This window comes from Podarcis tiliguerta, assembly GCF_965153285.1.
Source record: "Podarcis tiliguerta genome assembly, chromosome: 3".
Taxonomy (NCBI): Eukaryota; Metazoa; Chordata; class Lepidosauria; order Squamata; family Lacertidae; genus Podarcis; species Podarcis tiliguerta.
In genome coordinates, this window is record NC_139536.1 from 97,566,117 (window position 1) to 97,585,427 (window position 19,311).

The 19,311-nt window shown below is 44.2% G+C and overlaps 1 protein-coding gene across 2 annotated transcripts; it reads left to right on the forward strand.

Moving 5' to 3' along the window:
* The first annotated feature begins 5,292 nt into the window (after positions 1-5,292).
* Positions 5,293-13,347, forward strand: TMEM14A (transmembrane protein 14A). 2 transcript variants are annotated; one of them, XM_083431890.1, is made up of 5 exons: positions 5,293-5,511; positions 8,119-8,204; positions 9,481-9,582; positions 10,806-10,893; positions 12,560-13,347. In XM_083431890.1, exons 2-5 carry the CDS (start codon positions 8,129-8,131, stop codon positions 12,597-12,599), a joined length of 306 nt encoding a protein of 101 aa, XP_083288016.1. In that variant the 5' UTR covers positions 5,293-5,511; positions 8,119-8,128; the 3' UTR covers positions 12,600-13,347. The 2 variants fall into 2 exon arrangements, with proteins under 2 accessions (XP_083288016.1, XP_083288017.1); XM_083431891.1 differs by lacking the exon at positions 5,293-5,511 and adding an exon at positions 6,015-6,233.
* Positions 13,348-19,311: the final 5,964 nt, after the last annotated feature.

Genomic DNA, 19,311 nt, shown 5'->3' on the forward strand with positions numbered 1-19,311 from the left:
TTTTTATTTTGATTATGTATTCTGTGGTTTTATATTCTGATTTTTTTCTGTGAACCGCCCTGAGACCTGCAGGTATAGGGCAGTATAGAAATAATAATAATAATAATAATAATAATAATAACAACAACAACAACAACAACCAAATTCATTTGCTGCTTCTCCAGAGGATGAGACCTAAAACAATGGATCCACATTATAAGAAAGAGGATTTCCATCTATGTTATACTCAAAGTAGACTCACTGAAATTAATGGACCAAAGTTAGAAATCTGCAGAGCCTCAAATTAGTGCTTATAATGGAAACACTGACTAAGTATTAACTTTGGCATTGCAAACACAACATGCTAATTATACCTCTATTCTTAACTATAACTTTTGTGGCTGAAATTATGGCTAGAACATATTATGTTTCATCATGGGATAGTTCTGTCCTTAGCATACATATGTAGCTCCCAGATAAAGATTGTTTTGCTTTCTTTCCCAGCAATACTTCCATGCATGGCAATGATTTTATACTGGCCCCAGTTGGGTTTACTGCCAATTGTAGACTTTGCTGAATGCATCTACACACACTCATTTTTTAAAATCTTGAAATAAGGAGTCTGAATTCATCCATAATCAGTTCTTCTAATACTAGATAAGGTGAAATGGGTTCAGTAAGACATTTAAACAAGAAAATGTTCAACCAGACAACAGGAGCACTCTACAGTATTGACCTAGAAGGTACAATGGCAGTGCAGAAGTACTGAATGGATGAGTTAGTTAATCATTTCCTTATTTCTTATTCTTTAAATTACTATCAGTATTCTCATGATCGCTGTTATATTACTGTGTTGGCTCATTTGGTTGTGCCTAGTTTGTTCTCTTTTTCAATTCTAATTTTGCATTTCACTGTAACAATAAATTATGAACTGCTTGGGCATCTTATGAATTGTGCCCAACTAATTTCATCTCATAGTAGGACGTTAAAATAATGGACCTAAGTTAGACAGGTCTGTTAATTTGAATAAGTCTGCTCTGAGTATGGCAAACACTGTATGCAATTCTATATATTTTTGCAGTGTTTATAAATAAAACACATCTGAGTACTTTTTCCTTCCTTCCTTTGTTTGTTTGTTTGTTAAAGACAACCAATTTGAATACTTTTAGAAATTGACCCCCAAGACTTTGGGGGGGGGGTATTTTAGGAGTACACTGTATTTACACACACTTTTAGAAGAAATGCTAACTTTGTTCCATCAGAAGAAAAAAAAAAATACTTTCAGGCATAATTACATAAAAATACCAGGTAGGATTTAAAAACTATGGTACCTAGGGTTAAGTACTTAATTCATTCTGGAGGTCCGTTCTTAACCTGAAACTGTTCTTAACCTGAAGCACCACTTTAGCTAAGGGGGCCTCCTGCTGCCGCCGTGCCGCCAAAGCACGATTTCTGCTCTCATCCTGAAGCAAAGTTCTTAACCCGAAGTACTATTTCTGGGTTAGCCGAGTCTGTAACCTGAAGCATATGTAACCTGAAGCATATGTAACCCGAGGTACCACTGTAACGCTTAAAATTCTCAGCCTCTGCTGAAACATTTCAGAACAAAGGAATTGTCATAGCACACAAATAACAGGGAACGATCTTGACAAATATTTTCTCAGCTGAGTACAAATGGCTTCAGATGGCTCATTAAAAAAATAAATAAGAGGTTTTTAAGGGTTGGCTCTACTCTTTGTACTTTTGCCTGGCTTCTGCTTCTGGTCCTCAAATTGTAGGAGGTTCACTAGTGAAATATTTACCACTATGTCAACATTTGCTACCAGAATTACTGTTGTTGGCAAGATAGCTCCTAATAACTGATGTGATGCTTGGCCCACCCAGCAGGAGTTCTGTGTATCTTAGGGGCTTTGGGCTAACCACTGAATTCAGGATACAGGAGAAAAGGAACCTCTGGTTTGCTCCGACAACACAGTTTGAATGCTCTTGCATGCCACCAAAATGGGTAGCATTACATGAGCAATAGTTGTGGATTGTTGCGGGAAAATAGCCCATAGCATTGTGTTTGCCTCAGAACTACCTGAGGCTCCTTCATTACAAGCATACAGGGAGAAACTACAGTTCTAAAAAGGGATGCGGGTGGTGCTGTGGACTAAACCACTGAGCCTCTTGGGCTTGCTGATAGGAAGGTTGGTGGTTCGAATCCCCATGACAGAATGAGCTCCCATTGCTCCTGCCAACCTAGCAGTTCGAAAGCACACCAGTGCAAGTAGATAAATAGGTATGGCTGTGGCGGGAAGGTAAACAGCGTTTCTGTGCACTGTGGCTTCCCTCAAGCTGTCTGTGGACAAACGCCGGCTCCCTCAGCCTGGAATTTGACTGGACTTAACTGTCCAGGGGTCCTTTACCTTTACCCTATTTTTCTCTCAAACAAGCAAAAGCAAAGGCTTATAGGGAAAGAAAGAACACACTTCCTTATCTATTAGTTCAATGCGTTTTCAACATAAGAAATATCCTTGTGGTTACAGAACAGCCTGAATGTTCTCAAAACCTTATTTTCCTCCTCAAACGTCCCACCCCCTTGCCACATACACAGTTGTCCTAGACTTCACCAATGCAGAAGGATGTGCAGATCAGGAATTGGCCTTTATGGTATGGTTACCAGATTTTTTCCAGTGAATCTGGGGACTTTTTTCTTTTTTTGAAGTTGAGTAGCAACAGGGAGTTAGTAGTGGGGATGGTGAGGCAAAAGACCCTGGGCCCAAGCACACATGCATATTGTATAAAGGTGCAAAGCCCTTCTTTTGCGCCATGTGAAACATTAATGCACAGTTTTTTTAAAAGTGGGAAACGGCCCATGATTCCCGCACCTTCCCCCATCTCCTTCCCCCTTCCCCCTTTATTTTGACAGATCAGGGGGAGGCTCTGGAGTCACGGGAGGGTTGCTGTAGCCCAGGAGGGGCCAGCCTGGTAGTGCAGTTGGCTCTGACTGGCTTCAGGAGCTGAGGCTGCTGCAGCCACATTTCCTGGGGACAGATTTGCAAATCTGGGGACATTCCGGGCATGGAATTTGTCCGGGGACAGATTTGCAAATCCGGAGACTGTTCCTGGGAACCGGGGACGTCTGGTAGCCCTACTCTATGGTCACTTGCGGACACACTGTTAAGACCATATCCATGGAAGCCAATCTTACTCGGCTACGAGTGATCACAAAAGAAGATGGCCGAGAAGCAGCATATAGCCCTCATAACTAGCAGTCTCCACAAATGTGCCTAGCCACATCTAAGCTCGGGGCCATTGTGATAGTGTATTCCTCGGCTTAATGATGTATTGTGTGAAGAATCATTTCCTTTTGCCAGTCCCAAATATCCCATCAGTCAGCTTTATTTGATGATACCAGCTTCCGTTATTGTGAGAGAGGGAGGAAAACTTCGCTGCACCCACTTTCTCCCTCCACCAACTTGTATAATTTTATTGTACAATTATTATACAATTATTATACAGTTATTCTCTAATCCTTTTAGAGTTATTGGTGGTGGTGGGAATACAAAGAAATGGGGAACATAATTTAAAAATGGACTGCCGAACAGAAACAAAGAGAAGAAAAAGAACCATGTTTTTCTTTGGAAGAAAGATTAATTGACTGTTCTAGTTATTTTAAAGCATTTGCATCCAAGGCCTGCAAATATACCATATGCTTTATGGTCCAGACTCCAGGGGAAAATAATAGGGGTGCAAGCTTTAATTGGTATGCAGCTTGACGATGCATGTTTTTAATTCATCGGCATTAATCAGCTGATTTATCAGAGAAGGCTGAGATGGAAATTATATTTGGGAATCTATTTTGGCCGTTTCATGAGCATATCCATAACACACACACACACACACACAATTTTTTTCCACAGAGTGTTAGACTGCATAGAATCTACAGGTCCTTTTTCATAGGTGGAACAATATCTATTTTTTACTTTTATATCCCACCACTTTTTCTCCAATCAAGGCAGCATATCTGGCTCTCCCTCTCCTCATGCTGTCCTCACAACAACCCTGTGAGGTAGGTAAAGCTGGGAGACAGTGTTGGCCCAAGGTCCCCCAGTGTGCTTTGTGGCTGAGTGGAGATTTGAACCCTGGTCTTCCAGGTCCTAGCCCAGCACTCTAACCATTATACCACACTGGCTTAGCCTAGGCTTGGCAACAGTCCTTCTCACCACTGACCAGATATGGAGACGTGCCGTGGAATTGATATACAGTGGTACCTCAGGTTAAGAACTTAATTCGCTCTGGAGGTCCATTCTTAACCTGAAACTGTTCTTAACCTGAGGTACCACTTTAGCTAATGGGGCCTTCCGATGCCACCACGCCGCCGCCGCACAATTTCTGTTCTCATACTGAAGCAAAGTTCTTAACCCAAGGTACTATTTCTGGGTTAGCAGAGTCTGCTAACCTGAAGCGTCTGTAACCCGAGGTACCACTGTACTGAACTTGTTCAGCAGGGTACAGGTGGTATTTGCCCCTATTTTGCAGGGAGCATCCCGGATTTACAGAAGCCGCCCCGGTTTCTGATTTGAACCCAGAATGTCCCACTTTTCCTAAGGTAAAGGTAAAGGGACCCCTGACCATTTGGTCCAGTCGTGGCCGACTCTGGCGTTGCGGTGCTCATCTCGCTTTCTTGTCCGAGGGAGCCGGCGTACAGCTTCCGGGTCATGTGGCCAGCATGACTAAGCTGCTTCTGGCGAACCAGAGCAGCGCACGAAAACGCCACTTACCTTCCTGCAGGAGCGGTACCTATTTATCTACTTGCACTTTGATGTGCTTTTGAACTGCTAGGTTGGCAGGAGCAGGGACCGAGCAACGGGAGCTCACACCGTCAAGGCGATTCAAACCGCCAACCTTCTGATCAGCAAGTCCTAGGCTCTGTGGTTTAACCCACAGCGCCATCCGTGTCCCTCACTTTTCCTTAGGACATCCCTATTTTCATCGGAGAAATGTTGGCGGATATGATTGGGTCTCACCTGATCTCAACCTCTGGGTCCCTAGATGTTGTTGGACTCCCATGAACTCTGGCCTTGCTAGCTAGAGGTGATAGGAGTTGTAGTTCAACAACATCTGGGGACCCACAGGTTGAGAAAGGCTGCAAGTTTACACTGACTTCTTTAAACCGACTACTTTCGAACAACCTCCTTTTAGATTTGGCACTTTCGCTTTTTACTTTCACCCACGTGGTGGCACTGTTGCCTTGCCTTGAAACGCTCCGGCCTCGGTCCAAGGAGCAAAAAAACCGGGCAAGAAAATAAAGAGGACGTACTAAGAAAGGTCTCGGAATTACGCCCACCCTACTCCACACCCCATCGCAAACCCGCACCTCCGAGGGCCGTCGCTGCCTTGCAAAGAGGCCCGCGAAGGCACACCCACCCACGAAGCCTCCCTCGCACTCTGGGCCAGTAGGAGGCGCGCAAGAGAGCGCAAAGATGCGGATGGAGACGGAGGCGGATCCCGAAGGCAGGGGAGGCGCTGGCGGCACTGCGAAGCCAGGTAGGTGGGCAGCGGGAGAAAGGAGGCCGCGCGGGGCAGAGGCTTGCTAGGCGCCTCCCCCCCCCCCACCCGGGAGATGGGGGCCTGGGAGGGAGAGGGCCAGGTGGCAGCAGCAGCAACAGCCGCCGCCTTTGCATGCCCCGCACCGTGCACCGGACTGACAGCAGGGCGCGCCAGCCAGGGCTGGAGCTCCCTCCTTCCCCTTCTCCGGTGCAATAGGGCTGGAGCTCCCTCCTTCCCCTTCTCCTATGGCAGCCGGCCGGGCCGCGATTGACAAGCCCGGCCAAGGCCGAGGGCCTTGCAAAGCCGTCACTTCCTCCTGCTCCGGCGAGGGCTCCTCGGGTGCCTCCCTGTTGCTGCTCCGGGTGTCACTCTTGCAGCGCAAAAGGGAGATGCCTACCCCACGCTACCGGGGATATGCGGAAAGAGCAAAGGGAAACTTGCAGGATTTCGGGGTGAAAACCTAGGCTGGGGGGGGGGGGAGAGAGGCCCGGCGCGCCCAGATAATGCCTCTCAGCTGGTGGTCAAACATGGCAGGCGCGCCGCCGGTGTTTTCCAAACTGAAACTTTTGCACGCGCTCAGAAGATCGGCCGAGGTCGCGTTTTGCAAGAGGTGTCACATGTGCGGGTTATCTTCCTGCTGCTGCGCAAAGTCATCCTGAGTCCAGAGCAGCCTTTCTCAGCCTTGGGTCCGTAGATGGAACAGGCTCCCTCGAAACGTGGTGGGTTCTCCATCCAGAGGAGGTTTTTGAGCAGAGGTTGGACGGGGGGGGGGGGGGGGGGAGCTGCTCCACCCCCTAAATAAATAAAAAATATTAGTAAAGGTAAAGGGGTCCCTGACCATTAGGTCCAGTTGTGGCCGACTCTGGGGTTGTGGCGCTCATCTCGCTTTATTGGCTGAGGGAGCCAGTGTACAGCTTCTGGGTCATGTGGCCAGCATGACTAAGCCGCTTCTGGCGAACCAGAGCAGCGCACGGAAATGCCGTTTGCCTTCCCGCCGGAGCGGTACCTATTTATCTACTTTCACTGCGTGCTTTCGAACTGCTAGGTTGGCAGGAGCAGGGACCAAGCAACGGGAGCTCACCCTGTTGCGGGGATTCAAACTGCCAACCTTCTGATTAGCAAGTCCTAGGCTCTGTGGTTTAACCCACAGCACCACCCGCTAACTGACAAATCGCATTGCAGATAGCTCAGTTCTGCCACACATCCCAACTTTATAGATCCTGGCTACGCCCATGCTGGATGGCCATCAGTAATGGAAGTTTCTTCACTGCAGAGGCTTGGATCAAATTCCATGATTCTTTGACTACAACTCTCATCGTCCCTGGCCACTGGTCCCGCTAGTTCTAGGGTTGATGGGAGTTGTAGTCTTACAATCGGATTCTGCAACAGGGCTCCCCTTTCTGGCCATTTTGGAAGGGAAGCTTGCATCCAAGGGCAAACTGAAAAAGTAAATAACAAAAACAATTTGGCCCAGGGAAGCAGAGTAAAAAAGTTTCAGAAGTTAAATTGCTAGGTAGGAGGTTGACCTCCAGGACCTCCAGGTTAGACTTTTGAAGAATGTTGGGTGGCCAGTGCACAGCCTGGAAAAACTGCAAAACCTCCATGATTTGCAGGGCAAGTAGTTAGGTTTATTATGCTCTGGAGAGCAGTTTGGGATAAAGGGCCAAGGTACTTTAGAATTCGCTAAGAGCAGTGGCGGAATTTGGGCTTTTATATTTCAGCGGCGCTGAAATTCAGTGCCCTCTCCTGGCCCTCACCTTCCATTGTTTGCCATTGTTGCAGTGTCCCCAGTGGCGCCCTCTCGGCTCAGCACCCCCCAGTGCTGGCAAACCAGTCCTGCCCCCCCCATCCATCTCCACTAAGAGCTAGTTTGCCGCTTAACAGCTGCCACGCGGAGGCTGCTGTTACCATGTGGAGAGCAGTTTTGAGTACAGTGGCAGGACAGGGCAGAGTGCACCGTACTGTTTTTATATATATATTTATTTATTTATTCTGAAGGGCTGCCTTCAGATGTCTTCTAAAACTCAGATAATTGTTTACTTCCTTGACATCTGATGGGAGGACGTTCCACAGGGCGGGTGCCACTACCGAGAAGGCCTTCTTTGTAACCTCACTTCTCACAGGGAGGGAACTGCCAGAAGGCCCTTGGAGCTGGACCTCAGCTCAACGATGGGGGTGGAGACGCTCCTTCAGGTATACTGAGCCGAGGCTATTTAGGGCTTTAAAGGTCAGCACCAACCCTTTGAATTGTGCTCGGAAATGTATTGGGAGCCAATGTAGGGCTTTCAGGACCAGTGTTATATGGTCTCGGCCACTCCCAGTAAACCAGTCTAGCTGTAGAACTCAAAAACTCACTTTGTCTCTGGTATTTGTAATATGGAGACTGGTTTCTTAAGACAGCTTAAATGAAAGACAGGATTTCTTCTAATCCTCCAGTTTGCAGACCTGACCATGGGTGCATATGGGTGCATATTGGTTTGCTGGGTGGACAGGAATGTGTTTTCCTTTAATTGTTGGGTGTTCACAAGAACATTGGATCATAACTCTCTTTCCCCCTCTTCCCTGAGTTTTTCTATATTCTCACTGGTAACTTCTGTCCTATAGATTTTTCATCATGAGTGTGGACTGGATTGGCTTTGGTTATGCTGCGGTTGTGGCTCTCGGAGGTGCTGCAGGATATATTCGCAAAGGTAAGCACTGGAATTGTAGAATACACACAAACAAAATGGAGTCTTCTTTCCCACTCCTTCTTGGATCACATTCCAGTGGTGTAGTAAGAATCATGTGAAACACTTCAGTTTCCCGTTTAGGGAAGGTTTGGGAGCTGCCCAGAGTGGCTGGGGAAACCCCTTTACCAGAGTGATTGATGTGAGACAAGCCTAGTCATTTAATAATTCTGATTTAGTCTTCAGGTAAGGCCAAAAATCTAGTTAGTTAAGATACTTACAGAATCCAACTTTGGCGGATTTTGAGGTTTTGCTGAACCAGATAAATTTAAGGGAGCAGAACTCAAAATGTATTGAATATGTTGTGATTTAAGAGGTATGATTCTGGAATTTTATAAACCAGACAGCTTGCTTTTCACTTGACTATAAAAAGAAACTAAATTAATACGTGAGCGTTCTCTCCTACCAAAAGTGCTCCTTCTTTTAAAGTTTTGTTTTTTTTTAATTTATCTTGTATATTTATTTTCTCTCTCACATACATACATAGCACTTTTGCACAAAACTGGTTTCAAGACTGAAATCCAGAAAGCCTGTCAGATTTCAACCAGATCAGAATAAAATCTGGTCTGGTCAGATTATCTGATTGATTGTTGTTGTTTAGTCGTTTAGTCGTGTCCGACTCTTCGTGACCCCATGGACCAGAGCACGCCAGGCACTTCTGTCTTCCACTGCCTCCCGCAGTTTAGTCAAACTGATGCTGGTAGCTTCGAGAACACTGTCCAACCATCTCGTCCTCTGTCATCCCCATCTCCTTGTGCCCTCCATCCTTCCCAACATCAGGGTCTTTTCCAGGGAGTCTTCTCTACTCATGAGGTGGCCAAAGTATTGGAGCCTTAGCTTCAGGATCTGTCCTTCCAGTGAGCACTCAGGGCTGATTTCCTTAAGAATGGATAGGTTTGATGCTCTTGCAGTCCATGGGACTCTCAAGAGTCTCCTCCAGCACCATAATTCAAAAGCATCAATTATTCAGCGATCAGCCTTCTTTATGGTCCAGCTCTCACTTCCATACATCACTATCTGATTGATTGGTTGGTCTTAAATCTTGGAACAGTTGTAGAAAGGAGTGGAGGGAAATCTGAACATGCAATATACATTTCAAATAAATGTATTTTAAGTTTACCAAAAAGTGGCCGTCGTATTTCAGAAAGACATTGTAGAAGCATTTCCGTTTCTTTTTCAGTTTTCTGCATATTTCCTTTTCCCCCTCTAAGCTTGATCTATTTTGATATCGTTGTGACAGGCAGCAAAATCTCCTTGGTGGCTGGCCTGTTCTTCGGCTTGATGGCTGCTTATGGAGCATATTGGGTAACACACGACCCCAGAGATATAAAGATATCATTGTGTAAGTATCCTGCTTTCTGGAAAAGGAAGGGCAACTGCAAGTTTAACAGGAAACTGAAATCTTGCTTTGAATGTAATCATCCTAAAACAAATGATCACAAACTGAAAACAGATAGCCGTAAAATGGGAAGTACCTTTGTAACAACTACAGGTATTGACTCAAAATAGTCAGTCACCTCCAGTTTTAACTGCTTCATTTGGCTTCAGGGGGCATTTGGACTTCCAGGGAGTAAATGCAACAGGCTGAGATGAAAGCAGCTCCCATGTTTTCTTTAATGTTAGGAAATGTTTCACATTTGGCAACACTAATCGATGGGGCAGCTCTTCCATGTGTAGAGCTATAATCTATTTACATAGCACCAGGGTGGATTTTATTTAAATCCAACCAGTTTAAATCATGATTTAAATCACTAGTCAGTAAGATTTAAATCATTTTTTTACAGAAAGGCTCATTCTGGCCGGTATAATATTAATATTTACAACCAGATGAAGGTTTCCTTTTTGGAATAATTAATTTTCAGAGTAGTTTTTACAGTTATATCAAAAATTACTGATTTGGTTATACATAGACAGATAATTATGAAATTATTGTGAGGTTTGATAAGTTAACTGTTTATATTTGGACAACTTTTCTGCTGTACTTTATTGGAAGGAGAAAAACAATCATTTCCTTAATAACAATTTAAACAATTTATTTAACTAAAACAATCATATTATAGCATATTTATCCATGTTCGTTAACTGATGTGGTTAAACATTTTTTGAAAAGAACCAACAATTCAGAGTGAGTTTAACACACATGAAGAACTTAAAACAAATCATTATTTCCTGATGGATAGCCTTTGGACTATAACGTGACTTAAATAGAAAACTATCTTTAGAAAGATTTTTCCTCCAAAAGCATTTTATTTTAAAAATCCAATTTAAATTTTAAATATTCAATTACAATTTTTAAAAATCCAATTTAAATAAAAATAAATTAAAAAGCATTGATTTTTATCCACCCTGCATAGCACTCACCTGAGCCTTGCAGAGCTGTGCATCATGAGGATAGAGCATCCTTCACTGGTCTGGTACCACAACTCCCATTATCCTTGGCCACTGAGCACGCTCTGTTGTTGTTACGTTTTGTTGTTGTGAACCACCCTGGAAACATGGTTGAAAGGCAGCATTTAAAAACCCATAGAATTAATAATAAACTAATGCTTGTATGTATGTTTGCAGTCACAGCTTTCCTCCTGACCATTGTAATGGGAGTGAGGTTTAAGAGGACCAAGAAGCTAATGCCAGCTGGAATCATAGCAGGCCTCAGGTAAATAAAGAGAGAGAGAGAGTCCCCTTTTTTACTCAGCTGCACTCCAGTCAGCACATACTTGAGAGAGTAAGCATCCTTGAACACTGGGGGACTTACTCCAGAGTAAGTAAGCATAGGATTGTATTGCACACAACTTTAAACCTCAGTCAAAGAGCTGCTGGTTGCGAATCTGTCTCTTGATTATAGAACTAGTTTTTAGGTGACAAAAGTCGTGGCAGTTGCATCCCTTACACAAGCAGAAAGGGTCCATCTGTGAGGTCTTGGCAGAAACTCTTGCCGGAAGAACAGGAGGCGACTTTTCTTCCACAAGCACTTTTTCTTCCACACTGTTCCCTTCGGAGCTGGCTTCAGGGAGCAGCAGGATAGTTTTCATAGTTTTCTGAGACCAAATTCTGTGGGTTCTGTGATTTTGCAGCTACACTGAGGTACATGATCTTATATTGGAGATACAGTTTCCAGTATAGATTTTATATTGGAGATATAGTTTCCTGATCTTTAAAACAAACAAGCAAGTTTCTTGTTTTTTAAGAGTAGGAAGCTAGGATTGAGAGTACATCATCAATAGGTTGAGGGAATGTTATTTCATATGTGGTCAAAGAGTATTGGACAGTGGCGTAGCGTGGGTTGTCAGCACCCGAGGCAAGGGAAGTAATTTGCGCCCCCTAACCCGTGGATTTTAGCAGGGGCAGAGAGCTGCGAGTGTGAGCGTGCCCCTTCCCCAGATGTTGCGCCCGGTGCGCCCGGCCCCCCTGCACCCCCCACGCTAAGCCACTGATATTGGGAAATAATTCATAATGAATTGGGGGGGGGGAGGTTAAAAGTACTTTTCCAAAAAATCCCACACCAGAATCCTTTTTGTTGGGGATAATCCAGACAGAAATTCCCAGGTGTCAAAAAAGGTTATTTATGTATGCCACTGCCCGTGTTTTGTTAGCCCCAAAATGGAAAACGAGCGAGGTCCCAACTAAAGAGGAATGGCAACTTAAACTGGTGGAATGTGCGCAGCTTGCGGACCTAACATATAGAATAAGAGAACAAGAACAACAAACGTTTCAAGAAGATTGGGAAACGTTTATTGAATATTTGGGGGAAATTGTGTGCACTTGAAAACGTGGGCAGCATTAAGATAAATTCAACAGTGTAAATAAGTTTTGAAGGATGTAATACTTTAATGGAATACTGAATGGTTTAGTTTATGTAAAATATGCAGGGATTTATGATAGGCAAAATGAACCATGGAAAGAGAAGAACAGAAGTCTTTGATATTTTAAGGTTGTTTAAATGAGCATTCTAAATTGTAAAACAGAAAATTTAAGAGACAGAGAGAAAGAGACAGAAGATCATCAGTGCCTTGTAAAACTGGGGAGAGGGGTAGGGGGCAGTATTGGCCAGCCCCCCCTTTTTTTTTTTTTTGCTTATCTCTATGATTTGAAGAATAACTAAATGCACTAACTAAATAACCAAATGAATAACATTTGCATACTTTGTGCAGTTCACATAATTCAGCTTTTCTGAGCAGGGACCTTTGGTTACCTTGGTGTAGGGTTTTGTTTTTTAAAAAAAGATTAGAGTATACATAGTCCTAGATATGGAAATGTATCTTTCATGTCTCAACTGGCAGCATGCTTGCTAATTTCACTCTCTTTCTCTCTTTTAAACATAGCCTTCTGATGATCTTGAAGCTTGTTCTTCACCTGGTATGAGAGACCAAAGCGGCAAGAAACAGCATTTGTATAATTTTACATGAACAAGCAACAATTCCTTTGTATTTTTCAATGTATATGTAGGAAGATCAAGCACTTTTGGGGGGTTCATGACTACTGCACAAACGGCAGTGTTACTTTTTTTGTGGATTTGGGGCTACATTCTTTAAGTTGCATTAGTGTTTTCTCTAAGTAGCATTTTCTTGGGCTGTGGGCCTATACCCCTGGGAGCCATTGACCTCAATGGCATTTATTTCTGATTAGAAATGCATACGATTGTTCGTAATTTTTGTTGGCATCTATGTTCTTGTTTAGACAAGTGATTGACTTGTCCTTTAAAGACGATCCTAGTTATTTTTTAATTTTTTTGTGGAGCAATGAGATTTCAGTGATGCCTTACTCTTAACAGTAAGAAGTACACCATCAGAAATAATGGGAATCACAAGACCATTGAAACTCAGACTCCTGCTCTGTGGCATATGCTTTAAATTCATCTTCAGCCCTGAACGACAATTTTGCAGACATGGAGATTTACAAAACACGAAATAGAGCATTGCAAACATGCATACATAACAATTTTCATTATCTTATTATCTTGTACTGAAGCTCCCTGATTAATAGACATATCTGATGCATATAGAACTAAAAACATTTTTTATTGCCGAAACACAGGAAAGCTTTGTTTCCGTCCAGAAATCCAGAATATGGAAACTGCCAAAACTGAAATAAAGAAGTTTAATATATTGAAGGCATGTTCTCTTGTCTTAACTGCTGACATTGAAAAACTTCTTGAATTCTTAGGATGATGGAGTATAAGTAACCAGAAGAGAGCTTTTGTGATTTTACTACTAGGTAAAGGTAAAAAGGTTAAGTCCAGTTAAAGGCAATGATGGGGTTGCGACGCTCATCTTACTTTCAGGACGAGGAAGCCGGCATTTGTCCACAGACAGCTTTCCGGGTCATGTGACCAGCACGACTAAACCACTTCTGGTGCAATGGGGCACTGGTGGAAACCAGAGCGCACAGAAAAACTGTTTACCTTCCTGCCACAGCAGTACCTATTTATCTACTTGCACTGGTGTGCTTTCGAACTGCTAGGTTGGCAGGAGCTGGGACAGAGCAACAGCTCACCCCGTCGTGTGGATTTGAACCACTGACCTTCCAATCGGCAAGCCCAAGAGGCTCAGTGGTTTAGACCACAGCGCCACCCACGTTACTACTTGGTGTGACTTATGTTCCGTGTCCTTCAAATGTTGTATTGTCACCACTCGGGAGTTTTCAGGTGAACTCTGGAAGAGTTCAGAATCAGGCCAAAGTCCTCACCAGTTCATCATCCTGTTGTCACAGTAATCAGCCAGATGCCTGTTCGAACCCCCAAAACAGGAACTGAGCACAAGCACTCTACTCACTTGCGATTCCCAAGTCTGGCATACAGTTTGCCCTAAGTACCATGTATGCATTTCACATATTTTGTTTAATTTGTTAAAAAAATAATACCATGTGGAGGGATCAGGTCCATGGCACACTGGAAGAGAAGGCTAAACCATTCCCTCTACTGAGTCTTGATGGAAACCCACTGCCACCTGCCAAAAGATGCTTCCTGCATGAACGGCATATGGGCGGCATTTTCTTTCAGGATGGGACGAAGCCTTAACTCCCTTCTCCCTGTTTGTCACGAGCCCAATCCTGATTTTGCTCTGCTTCAACTGCTGACCTCGGAGCTAAAGGGAGACATATGATTCTCTCCAACACTGTCCAGTGTCGCAGCTAAATTTCTGCTCCAGGGTGAAACTTAATTCTGCACTCTAAACACCTATACAGTGGTACCTCGGGTTACATACGCTTCAGGTTACATACGCTTCAGGTTACAGACTCCGCTAACCCAGAAATAGTACCTCGGGTTAAGAACCTTGCTTCAGGATGAGAACAGAAATCGTGCTCTGGCGGCGCGGTGGCAGCAGGAGGCCCCATTAGCTAAAGTGGTGCTTCAGGTTAAGAACGGACCTCTGGAACGAATTAAGTACTTAACCCGAGGTACCACTGCACTCAGATTATGATCTGAAAGGAATTGTACAATTCCTTTCCCTCTTGTGTTTCTTTAACTTGAATTAACCACCCTGTTTTCTTGCTTGACTTAGACACACTATTTTCATTCTCTCCCCCCCCCATCCCAACCTTTCACCCAGTCAGACACTTGGTTACATAAGTGCCAGGTTGCTAGGCTGATCATTTGGTGCCCCCCTGCAAAATGTCCCCCTGTGTCCCTTTAACATTCCGTGAACCTTTGCCCAGACTGTGCAGAGCAGGCCTCTGAAACCAAATGCAACCATTTCGTAGCATCCAAACACAAAATGGTGGAACATTTATTCACTCTGCTCGGTCAGAAGCCCATTGGGTTCAATGGGACTTGCTCCTGATAAGTATAGGAAGGCTGCCTGAGGAGGCTCAGTCATGGAAATGCTATTCACCCCCCCCCCCCATCTTCACTATGTCGGCGTGACAATTTACAGTGGCACAATGACACAGAGCTATATATAGTGGTCACCAGACATAAGCTTTGCCTGTTTCTCTCTCTCTCTCTCTCTCTCTCTCTCTCTCTCTCTCTCTCTCGTGTGTGTGTAAGTGCTCTCAGATTTATCTCCAGAATCGATAAACAGCAGTAAGACAGTCCTTTCTGCATTTGTTCAACAGCTTAATTTTAAACCAGCTATTAAACTGCTGAGTTGTACTCATTGTATCTCCAAGGCCAGAAAAGTTGATAATTAATTCATGCAGTGAGTTTTGCAACATTTTTTTGAAAAAGACAACGAACTAACTGGATAGGGTCAAAACAAAATAAAAAAATTCCTTCCAGTAGCACCTTCGAGACCAACTAAGTTTGTTATTGGTATGAGCTTTTGTGTGCATGCACACAAATACTCATACCAATAACAAACTTAGTTGGTCTCGAAGGTGCTACTGGAAGGAATTTTTTTATTTTGTTTTGACTACGGCAGACCAACATGGCTACCTACCTGTAACTAGAACTATAGATAGGGTCAGCCACTAAAGTCTGGCAGAGCACCCAGTCATTTCCCCACTTTGCATAACAGACAGAACTTCAGCAGCTACAGTTTTCCATTACTTCATAGCGAATTTTGCAGCTGTTGAAGGCCACATATTTAATAATGTAAGCTGGCGTATTCCATGCATTATACTGAATGCGCACAAGGCGGGGAGCGTGTCCACGGAACATGTCCGTGCTGCAGGTGGAATTAGCTCATGTAGTCCTATTAAGCCATGTTCCAAACTCCCAATAGGAAGATTTATGGCTCTAAATCGGGGTGGGAAGCCTGTGGCCTTCCACATGTTGTCAGACTCCAAATACTGTCAACCCCCATCCAGCATGGCCAATGAACAGAGATGAGGGGCGTTGGAGTCTGACAACTTCTGGAGGGCCATAGGCACAGAAATCACACATCAATACTTTTATTTCTTGTATTTATAAAGTGTGCAACCTACTCAAACATTCCAAGCCGACAGCATTATTGTAGGTCATGTATAAGGTTGCCAACTCTGGCTGAGGTAATTCCAGCATAGAGTTTTCAAACTGAGATTGAATTTCGGCATGTTTCATTACCCTTCTAAATGCTGGTTAGAATTCACAGAATTCTTTCACCCCTTTAAACAGTAAACCCTGGGGAGCTACCAAGATAAAGAAGCAGCGTAAACTGGAACCTCCTAATGCTCTGGGTAAGTGGGGGAAAGGATAAACACAGGTTAAATGCAGGCCCAGTCTTGTTTGATGACACAAGGCTGACAAATTAAGAAGGCTGAGAAGTGGGATTCTCTAGTTTAGTAGTCTAAAGCAAGTATATTCCATTACAGGGATTAATATAGTACTTCTCTGAAATGATCATTTGCTTTGTGAATATTCCAGTTCTCATACTGTATCATCTATTTGGCTGGAGGGTGAAAAACAAACCCAAGGTGTGGCTCAGTGACTGCTTACCCTAGTATAATACTGTTGTTTTAAACAGATTAGTTCCTTGTTAAGTGCCCATGGCAACTTTGGAAAACAAATAAATGTGGGACAAAAAATATATATAACCCTTTACAATATTCTACTTCTAAGGCAAATCTACCGATTAAAACTTTTAAAGGCATGGGAGTTTTGCATCACAAGGGTAACACTTGTCCTCAGGCCCTTTTTGCAGAGAGGTGAGTGGTGGTCATGTACCCATTGCTGAGAATAGTCCTCTGTTTTGGGGGGCTGGAGAACCTGTGGCTCTCTGTACATCAGCTCTCAACATCTCTGACCATCAGCCACATGGGCTAGGCTTCCCTGTTATATTCAAGGGACTGACCAGTTCAAGCCCTTCAAATATAAAGAACCCTAAGAAAGACGAGCAGGGATCTTGGAGGTGCCCATCAGAAGCTGGCACATGGGCAATGTTTCTCATTTGGCAGCACTCATTGATGGGGCTGTGGGATGTAAGAATCATGTGCAGTCAAACACAGCATGGGTAGAGTAGACATGAAGGTTCTCTCAGTCCTCCAGCCAGAACTTCCTGCTTTCCAGGACTGAGACAAAACTTCCTATGTGCAACTTGAGATGGGCGTGGCCTCTCCTGAAGTAGAAAGAACCAGAACCACAGGCTGGCGACCATCTTGTCTCTCTCGTCTTTATCAATGCCATCTTAACAACAGCACTACTAAAATGCACCCTTGGCTCCAGGCCAAGAGAAGAAAAAGGGGGCTTTCTCCCATAAGGAGATAGGTAAAGGTAAAGGGACCCTGACCATTAGGTCCAGTCGTGACCGACTCTAGGGTTGCGGCGCTCATCTCGCTTTTTTGGCCGAGGGAGCTGGCATACAGCTTCTGGGTCATGTGGCCAGCATGACTAAGCTGCTTCTGGAGAACCAGAGCAGCGCACGGAAACGCCATTTACCTTCCCGCCGGAGTAGTACCTATTTATCTACTTGCACTTTGATGTGCTTTCGAACTGCTAGGTTGGCAGGAGCAGGGACCGAGCAACGGGAGCTCACCCCGTCGCAGGGATTTGAACAGCCAACCTTCTGATCGGCAAGTCCTAGGCTCTGTGGGTTAACCCACAGCGCCACCCGCGTCACCACATTTAAACTATGTTGTAACCTTTTAAGTCTGCCTTCTGGAAACCTTTGTGTGAACACATAATCACTTGTGAGTAAACGTTTTATGCTTTACAGAAGACTGTGTAGCGACTTATTTTAGGGAGGCTTAAATGGGGGAAATACCAGGAAATATTTACAGAGACTCTAAGGAGTCTGAGCAAGCTATCTGCTGTGTGTGTGTTTAAGAAAGGAGAATGTTAACTCTGCTGATTTTGTTGAACTTGTAAAGACAAGTTGGGATAGGATATCTTAGACAATATATCCTCCCCTGCATCCCTAAACATTCCCACAGGGGCTGCCCCTTCTTGTACGGAGCTCAACTCCCCTGCACTCACCAGAGCCTTGCACAGCTTTGTACTATATTCTCATCATTTCTGACCACTGGCCAAATTGACTCTGCTGGCCGTGACTTGCAGGTTTCCTTTGAACTGTGGGTGGAAGGGAGATGAACACAGCTTCTCTATTCCAGTGTGGACTTTTACTCCTCAGCTGAATTGGGCAGCTTCCAAAGCACTTTGCCCTTGAGATAGGCCATTTTCTAAAATGCCAAATTGGAGTCGGAACCAAAATCTGTGATCAGCACATACTGAAGCGTGTAAGATCATGAAAAGTAGGGAGGAAAACCATCTGGGCTGAGATCTAAGCATGCTTATGTGAAATGAGTAGGATTTCCTCCTAAAATCCATGTTTCACAGAGAGATGCATGCTAGCAAACAGTCGTAATAAATACAGCTCAACGGAAAAGAAAGAAATGCATTTTAATTGTTAAGGCAGTTATCCTTGGTAATGATTGAGTTACTACATAGTAACAAATTCAGTGCCTGAACAGATTTGTGTGGTAGGTCAAGGAAGACAAAGGATAATTTAGTAACATAGTAATAATCACTAACAGTACATATGACTGCCTTTGACATGATTCCTACATTTCTCCTGCTGCTGCTCATCTGAAGACATAACCAATTGTTTGACATCTGAAGACGTAACCAATTGTTTGTTGACCCTGGCAATGTTTTCCAACGATGGACAAAAATTTAATTTAAACATTTTATCCATTTTTATTTTTTATTTTTGTATATGAACGCATAAAAATTGAAAGGGCTCTGAGTAATTTGCATAAATCTAACTGGATGTTGGGGTTGATGTTATAGTAAAAGGTAAAGGTACCCCTGCCCGTACGGGCCAGTCGTGTCCGACTCTAGGGTTGTGCGCCCATCTCACTTAAGAGGCCGGGGGCCAGCGCTGTCCAGAGACACGTGGCCAGCGTGATGAAGCTCCTCTGGCGAGCCGGCACCAGCGCAGCACACGGAAACGCCGTTTACCTTCCCGCTGGAGCAGTACCTATTTATCTACTTGCACTTAGGGGTGCTTTCGAACTGCTAGGTGGGCAGGAGCTGGGACCAAACGATGGGAGCTCACCCCGCTGTGGGGATTCGAACCGCCGACCATGCGATCGGCAAGCCCTAGGCACTGAGGTTTTACCCACAGCGCCACTCGCGTCCCTGATGTTATAGTACACAACAGATTTCTCAAAATTAGTACATAGCCCTGAAATTCATGCAAAATGTTGTAATTCAATTTTA